This window comes from Parasteatoda tepidariorum, chromosome 3 (assembly GCF_043381705.1).
Source record: "Parasteatoda tepidariorum isolate YZ-2023 chromosome 3, CAS_Ptep_4.0, whole genome shotgun sequence".
In the NCBI taxonomy this organism is placed as follows: domain Eukaryota; kingdom Metazoa; phylum Arthropoda; class Arachnida; order Araneae; family Theridiidae; genus Parasteatoda; species Parasteatoda tepidariorum.
Genome location: NC_092206.1, coordinates 31,461,376 through 31,474,134, shown reverse-complemented (window position 1 = coordinate 31,474,134; position 12,759 = coordinate 31,461,376). Strand labels below are relative to the sequence as shown.

Here is a 12,759-nt window from a genome sequence, read left to right as displayed (position 1 = left end):
ATTCGATGTAGAAATTCATATTCACGTGATTTAAAAGCCTCATATCGGTATTTTTAATCACATGGTTTACAAGTTTAAAAATCGCACTTTTTTTTGTCAAATTTTTGTTTATATATATATAGATAGATATTCATTCTTGGATTTCCTCTTTTTTACTTTCTGACTACTCTCATCCCTGTATGTTATTGTCGGCAGTAACTATTGAACCAAGGTAAGTAAAATTCTGAACAGTCTGAAACCTGTGTCCAAATTAATTATTATTATTATATGCTTCATTCTTTTATTGAGTAAAATAGGGAGCTATCAGTTTTACTTGAATTAGAATTAATTAATTGATCATATGAAGTTCTAAATTGCTAAAAAAGATAAAGTAATGCTCTAAGTATGATGGATTTTGAAAGAAAAATTATATATAAAAACTTCACGTGTTTGACCTGAAAACCAGGTCTGTCTTAAGAATCCCATATTTAAAGTATGTGTAAAAATTGTTCAGTGTAATCGCCTCAAGTAAGAATCTCATAATAAATAATGTTATATTTCTTTTACATAAATAATTTTAATAATCTATATAAAGTTACATTTTTTTGGGCTTAATGATCATAGCAGTGGTTTAAAACGTATTCAACTGTGATTTTAACACTTATTGATTTATTAAGTATTCAACTATGTTGTTTAGTCTCATTAGTTTCTTGCAGATTTTATACTAATTATAGTTTTATTCTAGTTTGAATCTGTTATTTCATATTATTAACAACATTCTATAAACATTTGTCTATTTCTATTTTAGGAATGACATCATTCAACACTTATCACTTCAGACACTAGAGAAGCTTGTTCCTAATTTATCATGTGATGATATTTTGCACATATTGCCAAGCATTGTTGGAATTCATACTCAACCAAATTCTCATAGTCGTCTTGCATTATTTAAAATTTTATTTCTACTTTTTGAAAAATTTAGGTACAAATCTGCTTTGATTGTTTTTCCATAAATTATGTTATTGCTCACAAAACTAATAATTTCTGAATTTTTTTTTAACTATTATTATTTACCTTTCATAATAATGTTATTTTATTTATAACAACCTTACACTCATTTGATACAATCTGAAGTAAATATGAACTGAATTCAACCCAAATAAACTCAAATATTTTTGATGATGTGAATTTTATCACCTCACATTGTTATGATCAGTATGTTTATCATTTTTAAAATTGTTTGTTAGTTATTATTTTAAACAATGTTAATAGTTATAGATTTGATTCAGGCTAGTTTTATAACTATTAAGAATACATTTACTTTTCAGTGACAGTTCTGGTGCTAAAACCATTATCCCATTTGATACAATCTGAAGCAAATATGCACTGAATTCATATCAAATGAATTTATATTTTTTTATGATCAGTATGTTTATCATTTTTAAAATTGTTAGTTATTAATTAAGCAATATTAATAGTTATAGATTTGTTTCAGGTTAGTTTTATCACTATTAAGAATACGTTTACATTTTAGTGACAGTTCTGGTGCTAAAGAAAAAGAAATCACGAGGTATTCTCGGGAAACCTTATTAAATGGCCTTGCCGACCCTGATCCTTCTATTCGGTGAGTGTAATCATATTCATCAAGTCAAGTAATCAACATAATTTTTTGTTAATGATTTAAAAATATACTGATATTTTATAAGTATGTTTTAAAGATGAACTGTGTTTTTGTATTCTTGCTCTTGAAATTTTAATACAATTACAATATTTATTATCCGTTTTATCTTTCCATCATTAACGAGAACCCATACGTTTTCAAATGAAGTGATTTTATAATTTTTTGATATTTTTTATTGTTTTTAAAATGCTGTTTCAAAACTGTTAAATATGACTGTTAAGTGTATATGTAAGTATATTCATGTTTTTTTTAAAAATATTTTATAACTTTATTTCCATCATTNAATATTTATTATCCGTTTTATCTTTCCATCATTAACGAGAACCCATACGTTTTCAAATGAAGTGATTTTATAATTTTTTGATATTTTTTATTGTTTTTAAAATGCTGTTTCAAAACTGTTAAATATGACTGTTGAGTGCAAAGCTGTTAAATGTATATGTAAGTATATTCATGTGTTTTTTAAAAAAATATTTTATAACTTTATTTCCATCATTTGTGTTTCATATTAATTTCAGGTATTATATATATATATATATATATATACGTACATACGTACATACATACATACGTACGTATGTATGTATGCATACATGCATGCATGCTTGTATATATTCAAATTCTTACACAAAATTGTTCCAATTTCTCTTTTTCTTTTTTTTCCCTACATATTTTTAATGTTTCATATTAGTTATGTGATACTTCATCTATATATACTTTTTATGTGTATAACTCTCAGCTCTCAATTTTTCTATCTAAGTATTAAGTTTAAATACTTGGAAGTATTTGTACAAAAGTTTCCTGTCTATTACTATTATGAGTTTTAAGAAAAAACTTTTGCTGTATGGTAAAGCTGCCATGTTCTACTTTAACTTATTTTGAAACAGACAATGATTTTCATTTTTTAAATAAAAGTTTTTAAATAATTGAATTCCTAAATCACAGTTTTCTGACTTCATATTCACTGATCTTTTCTATATCATTATATAGAACTGGCTGTTTTGTGAAGCATAAAAATTTATTTGTCATGTTGTTATAAAATTTACTTCTGTTGAACTTTTTCAGAAACACTTTTTTTAGTATGAAAGTTACTTAAATTTAATTTTTCTTTTTAAAAGAAATTTATTTCGTATTAAAACTCTTTCTCAAACTGCTTAATGTTGAAAAAAGAAAGAAGAAAAATAAGTATTAGACTTAACTCCCATACACTGCAATTAGACTTTAAGGATCTAAATTTTGTATGCTAAATGTTTACTATTTATATAAGTCAATCACAAAATTTTTGTCAAAGTGAAATAGAGTTCTGACGAATGTTTTACACTATATATTAGTCTTATAGTTGATAACTTTTGGAGTAATGAAAAGAGATTACCTTTGGGCACCGTAGAAAGATTGATTGCTCTCATGAAAAACATGTCCTCACCAGTTACAGAAGAGTCATTTTTGCAATACTCCACCTTCCTTCTATTAGAAAGAACTTCATACAGTCCAGATTACAAGAGAAAAATTTTCGAATATCCATTGTCTCAGTGTAACTTTCAGGTAATAAATTTTTAGATCTCATAATAATTTATTTTATTATAAGTATTATTTTAAAAGTTGCAATGATATGGATATTTTTTCTTAAACATGTATTTTATTTTTTGTTATGAATAATGAACTTTCTTTAATTCGTAACACAGTTGCTTTTTTCGTAGCAGAACATTACTTTTTATTTATCCCTAAATTCTTTTGTAAGGACATGAGGTGGATATTATTTAGCTTCTCAAAAGTAATCATTGAAAGATAATTTATTTCCATTCTAGTAACAGTATGATAATATGCATTTGGTGGGATAAATGCATAATTTAGTAGTCTAACGTCAACATAAACGAAATCTAATGATTTAGCCAAATAAGAGCTGGAAAATATGTTAGCTGTGTCCACTATGTAATCAGTAAAAATCTATTATGACATGATGTGGGATCGTTTTTATACTTTACTACGAAGCAACTCAAAAACTTTCTAGTGATGATGCATTAAATTACACTTTTAAAATAAATCCATGCAAATGCGATGAATGATATTGACAAAACAACAATTAGTGTGCATTGCCTATGCTTCAAGCAATTACTCTAAATAGGTTTCAAAATTGGGCAACAACAATGGACTATCACTCACTCCAGTTGTCTTGTTACAAATTTAAAGTTGTTACCACAAATATGATTATATCAGAAACCATCAATGTTTTGTCTTTTTTACTGACTTGATACTTCTTTATGACCTTTAGAATCTTTTTCGATTTTGCTCTCTTCCCCATTAGGGTTCATCCATTCAATTTATAATTTAGTCAACTCACCTTTTAGTATAGACATGCCTCTGGTTTATGTTCCAATAAGTTTAAAAATGTGAGATTCTGGATGCTAAGGAGGATGGATTCATTTAGCAGATGTGCTTAGCAAATTTTATGCAGTTTACTTTAATGCGGTTGATAATATCTGCCTTTTTATACAGCCTATCTAGATCATTATCCTATTAGTGCTTCCATGTTCCATTTTTAATCCCTGCACACAGAATCCTTCTTGGAACTTTTCTCTTCAATATACCTAGTTGATTTTAAAATCATAGTGAAATGAAAAATAGATAGTCGATTTACCTTTCACTAATTATTTGTTTAAATGTTATTCTAACTTGTTTATTTTACCTAATCAATATTTATTTGATTAATCAATATTTATTTGCTCTGTTTGCTTCATTTTTATTATACTTGTTGTTTCTCTGTATATTTGAAGCTTAGTCATTGTTTCTCTGTATATGTGAAGCTTATATGATTTGTTCTTTGTTGATTTTCACAGGCTTACAAAATACAAACATCTGCTCGTAAAAGGCATATGGCTATGTCACCTCTTTTTACAGAAACAGCGACTAGTTCAATCTATTCTAGTCTTATGTCTTTAGATGCCTCTGATTTAACTTCCTTTAGGCATGATTTAAAATTAAAAGCCACTCAAGTCAACATTGATTTTCCTGAAACATTAGATGTTAATGATGGTATGTAACTAATGTATGCTAATAGTATTCAAATGTAGTTCCTGATTATAATTTTCTTGTATTATGTAAATTTTTTACTAGAGGTTTTGATAGGATGCTTTTTTACTAAAAGCTTGCTAATGCTAACTAAATGCTATTTACTAAATGCTTTTTTACTTTTGTTAGTCAAGCTATTTTTGTCTTTTCATTTCAATTTTGAGTATGATTCACTAAAATGTGTTTATTGTAGCTTAAAAGCTCTCATTTTCTTAAATTCATATTATAAGAATGTTTTATATGCAACTTAGAAAGCAGGTAGAAGATTTACTCATAAAATATGAATTGTTCTATTTAGGTATAAAAAATTTAGCATATTGTAACATAAGATTTATATAATTGAACTAATTATCAAAAAAGGCAATTTTAAATGTAAAACAATTTATATAGGTAATGAAATATTTTTCGACAGTAAGCATTTAAAACATATGCGTTCCTTGGTATTAAAGTACCAATAGTACAATAAAAATGGGACTAAAAATTCAATTTCCAAAATAAAGTTCTCTTCAAAAAACTGTTCTATGTCTTGTTCTTAGTAAGTAGGTAAAAGTTGCATAACTTACTCGGAAAATAGTATGCTTATTGTACTTAAAAACCTTTGGTCTATTTGCCCTATAGACTCGCCTTTGATTTCAATCAATTCAGCCTAAAAATTTGCAGGAAACTATTCATTTGTTTATACAATAATGACTAATGCATAAATATGTGTCAATTAACCATTGTGCTTTTGTGCTGAAAACAATTATAGTTTCTAAATTATTAATTCTATTGCCTCAAACTTGGTCATTGTAAAAAAAAATACACTGGACATAATTCTTTTTTTGTTTAGATAACAATATTTAAGTTTCTTTTTCCCCATTTACTAAAGGTTTTCCCGTTTGTTCTATTCATTCAGGTAGCTCTTGTAAAAATTTGTTTTCTTAAAGTCTTATTAAACTTGAAATGTAAAACAAGTTGTTGTGTAAATAAATTGGCTATTAGTTTTTTTCCCCTTGTGGTTGTACAAATGGTTGTATAAATAATACAAGTGGTTGTATAAATAAATTGCCTATTAGTTTTTTTCCCCTTGTTGAATTGCTTAGAACTTGATGATTATCTTGCAGGTTGAATAGTTATAATTTTGTAAAATTTTAGCATGTTACTTTATTGCAAATATAGCATATTTAAAAATTCATTTAAATCTTACACATTTAGAAATATAAAGTGTAGTGTTTTTTGAAAATAAAAATTTGTATATTTAATTGGACCTTTTAAAAATTTGGGACCTTTTAAAAGTGTATTCTTACATTCTGTACAGGAATTTACTATGATCTTATGTCATTGTAAATTCTCATCATTTGTTTATTTTATCCTATGCTATTTTTAGTGAGAGCCTTATTTATTTTAAGTTTTCTATTATGTAGCCACATATTTATTTTATTCATTTCTCATTTAGATAAGTTAAAACCAACAATGGTATTAAAGTGTTATTAAATTCCAAACCCATAAAAAAAGCTTAGAAATATAACAAATGAAATTATAGTTACAGGGTATCTGCGCACCTGGAAAGTTATGAATTTCAGTATTGAACAAAATTTGTCATGATTTTAACTATTTTTTTTAAAAAATAGTTAAAAAATAGTTTAACTATTTTTTTAAAAAATAGTTAAAACCAAAATCTTAATTTTAAAATTGGATTTACCCCCCTCTCCCGAATTTTATGGTGATCCGAATATCTGAATTTGTAACAAAATCCCCACCCATAGTCATATTTTATTAAAATATAAAATTTTTTTATCATGTCCTCTTAAAACTTATGGTGTTCTTTCAAAAAATTTTTTAAAAATATAACTTCTAGAGCGAATTATATTTTGAACTTGTGTGATTTCAGAATTTTTGTTATTTTTTTATTTTTTATTTTATCAATTTAAAATTCTAGCTGAAGCAAGCCAATCATTGGCGAATTTTTTTATTCCGAAATGAGAACAGAAGAATCAGGAGTATTTCTTTCCTTTCCTAAGAACAAGAAAAGTATCTTTTAAATGTAATTCTGCAGAGAAAATGAAAAAAAATTTTACTTTTGTATTTTTTGCAGCTATTTTATTGCTTCTACTCTTTCTTTACTCTGTTTTTTAAATTTAAAATNTGTCATGAAATGTCATGATTTTAACTATTTTTTTTTAAAAATAGTTAAAACCAAAATCTCAATTTTAAAATTGGATTTACCCCCTTCTCCCGAATTTCATGGTGATCCGAATATCTGAATTTGTAACAAAATCCCCATCCACAGTCATATTTTATTAAAATATAAATTTTTTTTATCATGTCCTCTTAAAAATTATGGTGTTCTTTCAAAAATTTTTTTAAAAATATCACTTCTAGAGCGAATTATATTTTAAACTTGTGTGATTTCAGAATTTTTGTTATTTTTTTATTTTTTATTTTATCAATTTAAAATTCTGGCTGAAGCAAGCCAATCATTGGCGAATTTTTTTATTCCGAAATGAGAACAGAAGAATCAGGAGTATTTCTTTCCTTTCCGATGAACAAGAAAAGTATCTTTTTAATGTAATTCTGCAGAGAAAATGAAAAAAAAAATTTACTTTTGTATTTTTTGCAGCTATTTTATTGCTTCTACTCTTTCTTTACTCTGTTTTTTTTTTTAAATTTAAAATCTATAAATATGATGATGCAGAGTAAAACAGTTTTGGTTATACCTATCATTTCAATGAAAGTTATTATAATGCTTTTTTAAATTTATTGTTGTGTTTTTGTCGGAGAAAATAGTAGCTTCGTTAAATCTTGAAAAATTCTTGGAATTAGTCATGGAAAGTCATGAGTTTGAAAATCTAAAATGTAGCAGATACCCTGTAGTAAGTAAAAAGATTTAGCTTATTCTATTTCTTAATGCACTATCTTTTACTTTTGACTTTGTAGATGTTAAAAAAAGAGATACATATAACTGGCTGACAGAAAAAAGTTTAGATACATTTGCACCTCAAATGTCATCAGGTGATTCTGGCTACAGTAGCTTTACCAACTCTCCAGTCAAGACCCATCTTTTTGCATTGAAAAATGAAAACAAATCTACCAAAACCAAATTTCAAATAGATTTAGATGAAAATGAGAAGAACAGTAAGTTCTCATTTTTTTTCTTTTAAGTTAAAATTTGAAAATATAACATTTGAAACATTTTTTTTCCAGCATTATCATAAATGTTTTGATTGTAAAAAACTTTAATATTTAAGCATGTTTCATTTTTATCAGAAATTATTGTAACTAATCGTTTAATATATTACTATTTTTCGTAGAAAAGGTTTTTAATCTCTGCTTTTATATTTGATTCAGAAGAAAAAAAATCAACTACTTGGATGTTGAAAAAAAGATTTCTGAAAGACAAAGCAAATTCTGAAGTTTTTGCTCGCCAAGAGCTAAGACGCCAAGATAGGCGAAAAGTATGTTATTTCTTTTATTTATTTCATTTTCAACGCCTTTAAATTCTTTAAATTATATTAATTTTTCAAACGTTTATAAACTTTACTATTTTATCTCTTTCTAATACTCTAAGTTTTTCAATCTTCTATTTTTTACTTAGTTTTTTAATCTGCTAAATCTAATATTAAACGTTGTTTACTGTATGTTTATCATGCAGATCCAGGAATCTATTTTTTAAAACTAAATTTGGTCATTTTTTTATTGAAATACCTCTAGAAAATGCCTAACTCCTGCTTACAACTATTCTTAAGTATTATTATTTTTATTTTAGATACATTTTAAATGTAATTCTCATTGTTTCTCCATAAAGTAGATTTTTAAATTGTTAAAAACTATTAAATATCACTTATTTGTTTATTTACTTGACGTAATCTTTTGTATTATTAATTTTCTGACAGGAAATTTTGAAAGATCAGCGAAGTCATAGGGATGCACAAGTTACAATGTATCGTCAGTATCGTATAGGAGAGTTACCTGATATTGAAATCAGCAATTCAGCAATTATTCAGCCTGTGCAAGCTCTAGCAATGGTACCTTATTCATAGCCATGTCTTTTTTTTCAAATCTATATATTAATCATTACTTAAAGTAATAATTATTTTTCTATTCTAAACAGAATGATGTCAGTATTGCTAAACTTTTATTAAAATCACTTTTGTCTGCCATATGTACATCAGTTAAAGAAGATTTTCCAGAAGGATTTGAAGCTTTTTGTGCACAAATTGGCTCTTGTTTTGAAAACATTCTTCAAAAAAGCTATTTGTATTTCCCACCTTTAATGTCCTTTTGTTTGGTTAGTATATAAATATTTACGTGATTTGTGAAAACTGTAATTTTATGTATTATTAAATATATGCTTTTCATTTTTAAAATGTGTCTTTTCTCTTTTTAAGGAAATGCTAAGTTGACAAAGCATTGTAGATTTTTACTTCGAAAAACTTGGTTAAGTTATCTTTAAAATCAAACAGTTCTTTTGGAATTAAGCACTAAACGTTGTCCTAAGTAATTTCTTAAAATTAAGTAGTTAATGTGGTGAATATATTCCCATTAAATATTTTGTCTATACATTTTCTATGTTTTTTTTCTGCCACACATTTAATTTAAATTATTATATTGAAATATTTATGGCTGGAAAATAAGAGTGGCACTTAAGATGTGAATTAAATTATAATTTACTTATTTATGCCATGTTCCTGAATATTATTGATATTTGAAACTGAGATTATCTAAAATTCATTATTTAATTCAATCTATTAATTGTTGTAAGCATTTTTACCTTATTACCTTATTTATGACTTTTATATTATTTAGAAATATATTATATCATTTAAAAATATAGAATATCATATAATTCAAAGTATATTTTTTGTAAATATCTTTATCCTTTTTGTATACACTTTAAAACTTATTTTTAATTTATATTTGCTATTTACTTATTATTTTGCCTTTTCATAGGAAACCTTGAATGATTTCCCAAATATAAGGTTTGATGTGGAAACTGTGTTCAATGCTTGTATTGGAAGCAGTCAGCAAAGTATAGGTAAATTTTATAAATAATTTTACATTGCATTTAAAAACTCTGGTTCTAGCAATTTTGCAAGAAAAATCAGAAATTTTGATTTTTTCCCATTGAATCTAAACTATTTAAATATTTATGAAAGAGTAATTTTAAAAAAAAATGTGTGCAATTTTTCCTGTTCTATTTCAGCATTTAACAATGCAGGAAATGTGCATAGTAGAATTATGAATTTTACCATGTATTTACTTCTTATCGCAGTTTTCTTTCAAGACGTTTCAAATGTACATATTTCTTTCTATTTGCAAAACATTTTTTTTTAAATTCTAGTTTGTAACATTAATGAATGAAAGCAGTTATTCTTCTTTTAATTCTGTTTCTAATTGAATGGTTGAATACAAATTTTGTCTCTACCAGATTTGAATTATTTCATTATTACAGTTTTGTTTTTATAAAAAAATACTTAAAAAGTGTAAGAAATAAAACTGTCTAGTAGAATTAATTCCTCAAATCTCTCTGTTTTCAGTTCTTAAAGAAGTGCAATACTTTATTATATTCTGAATTATTTTTTAATAATAACATAGACTGTTTCTGTAATTTTAGTTTCTTGATTGTTCCTACTGTATCCTACTTAGTGAAAACCATTACAAATGTGACACAGAGTTTAAAAGACAGGTTTTGCATACAAATTTTAAAAGAAATAATTTGGTCATGGAATAAAATATTATTACATTATTTGTTTACTAAAGTTATTGTCACTAGAGTTGCACAATGGGTTATTGATGATGGTCTGAGAAACATCATTGAGAATGATCCAAAGACGTGCAATAAGAATTTTGATCCTCTGCAGAAAGGATGTCTTCCCTATTTTGGTAGTCTGATGACCTGTGGGGAAAGTCTGGCATTTTACAATAGACCTGTTTGAGCCATGAAGGCTCAGGGGATAGAGCATTTGTCTAGGCTTAACTAAACTGGAGTGTTAACTTAACTAAACTAGGCTTGAATGCTCGTATTTTATTCATAAAATAATTCGAGATAAATGCAGAAATTTATACTTCTATGTGCATTAAAATTTATAAATTTCAGGTTTAAAATTTACAGTTTTTCCTGATAAATCATTGTTTAGATAAAATAGGTTTTAAAACACATCTTTTTTTAAAATTGTTTATTCAATCAGGAATATTGTTATTGGAGACACAGTTATTGGACGGTCTTACAGTTGAACCTAAGCAAAAGAAAATCCGTCATGAAAAGCACATTTTTACTCAAGAATCCAACTATTGGATGAAGTTAGCTGAGTAAGTATTAAGAGTAAGACATTTATTATTTATAATGTATTGAAAGTGAAAAATCTGTTAAGGTTATGCATATTTTATGTGTTATTACTAATATATTGTTATGCCTGTTGAGTTGTTCAATATTAAATTAATTAAGGAATTAAAATTAAAAAATGCCATTACTTTCTGCAAAAAAGATTTTTGCATATCAAAAATTTTAGAAAATTTCAGAAAAATTGTGTTCTTTAAATGTGCAGTGTACTCTATTTGTATTAAGAACTTCATAACTTAGCTTACTTACGTAATTTTTATATAATAAAAATTATTTAATTCTTTGGTGATCTTCAGTTTGAAATGTCACATTTTGAGTATCAGTCTCTCCTGCTTAGAAAACTAGATGTTATAGTAGTAATGAATGGAGAGAATGTACAGTGCTCCAAAAAAAAAAAAAAAAAAAAAAAAAAAAAAAAAAAAAAAAACGGACCACCCTGAAAAACTTTTGATCTAATAACCTTCACATTCTAGGACTCAATCTTAATAATTTGAGGGATGGCCTAAAATATGCTAATTAATAAGTGCAGACGATATTTCAAGTTATGAAATCAGATACAAAAACGAACTTTCTTTGAATAAACACAACTTTTTTTGACAGAGTCAGATTTTTGACCCACAATTATAGGGGGTAGTCTCAATCTGGAAAATATGGTCTCCATAGTGTGGTCAAGAGAGCAATCCTAAGTTTAGACTTCATGCTGTTACTTTTACTTTGTGCCATATCTTGAGTATTTTTAAAGCAAATCGAAAAATTCTTATACACAGTTATATACTTCGTTTATCAAAGATAATTCCATGCAAAATAAATAATGGTAAATATTTATTATTGTTTATTATTTTATTTAATAAGAGACGAAATTTTTTTAATTAAAAGGTATAAAATTTTTTACATCATTGCAAAGGGCGTAATTTTACATGGCAAAATACAAAATTTGAGTAAAATTATACAAATAGTTCCTGAGAAATCAGATTTTAAATATGCGACTTTTAATAATAAGGATAAACGAATTCTATTATTGTGTGCAAAAATTTTTCAATTTGCTAAAAGTTTCTCAGGATTTGGCGAAATACGCAAAAAATAATATTAACATTATGGAATATATATATATAGATAGATAGATATTTGTAAATTGGCAACACTTATAAATCATACATAGCTTTATTTGATTTATTGTTGCCTTTTAAAAATATGTAAATACACCAATTACTTAAGAAATCTAGAAATTTGATGCTTCTAAAATTTCTATTTAATTTTTTATTTAATTTTCCCCATAAAATACCTATATTGCTACTTTTTGTTTCCCGAGTTATAATCGAAATATAAAAAAAATAGATAGTATAAAAAATAGGGGCAACACTAGGTTCTTAAAACATCAAGTACCCAACTACAAAATGTAGATTTAAATAAATTCATAAAGTATTAAATAGATTTGAGCTGCAATGTATCAAATAAATAAGTATTGGTAATTATTCTATTGTCTAATTCAAAAGTAAGCTTTATAACAAAGTAACTTTTCTCTGTAGTTTGATTTGGGGCACACTGAAAGATTGTTATGGTTTATGCATTTGTTTTTATTTTTTTCAGAGAAATCAATTAAATCATATTTTAGAAACATCCTGCATCCTTTAGGAGCTCTTGTTTTTCACTTTTCTTTGAATTCAGACTCTATAACCCCTGTTCCAGAAGCGGAGTTTAGTGTCAAACTAATGCC

The 12,759-nt window shown here is 25.9% G+C and overlaps 1 protein-coding gene across 2 annotated transcripts in view; it reads left to right on the top strand.

Moving 5' to 3' along the window:
- LOC107455055 (DNA-dependent protein kinase catalytic subunit) overlaps window positions 1-12,759 on the top strand; it is a 137,262-nt gene that overhangs the window by 79,256 nt on the left and 45,247 nt on the right. For both annotated transcript variants that reach the window (XM_043042865.2, XM_043042867.2), the window contains exons 56-65: window positions 788-961; window positions 1,514-1,603; window positions 2,992-3,202; window positions 4,495-4,690; window positions 7,643-7,840; window positions 8,054-8,160; window positions 8,599-8,730; window positions 8,817-8,993; window positions 9,656-9,740; window positions 10,894-11,014. In XM_043042865.2, the coding sequence (XP_042898799.1) occupies window positions 788-961; window positions 1,514-1,603; window positions 2,992-3,202; window positions 4,495-4,690; window positions 7,643-7,840; window positions 8,054-8,160; window positions 8,599-8,730; window positions 8,817-8,993; window positions 9,656-9,740; window positions 10,894-11,014 (1,491 nt within the window). The remainder of the gene's footprint in view (window positions 1-787; window positions 962-1,513; window positions 1,604-2,991; window positions 3,203-4,494; window positions 4,691-7,642; window positions 7,841-8,053; window positions 8,161-8,598; window positions 8,731-8,816; window positions 8,994-9,655; window positions 9,741-10,893; window positions 11,015-12,759) is intronic.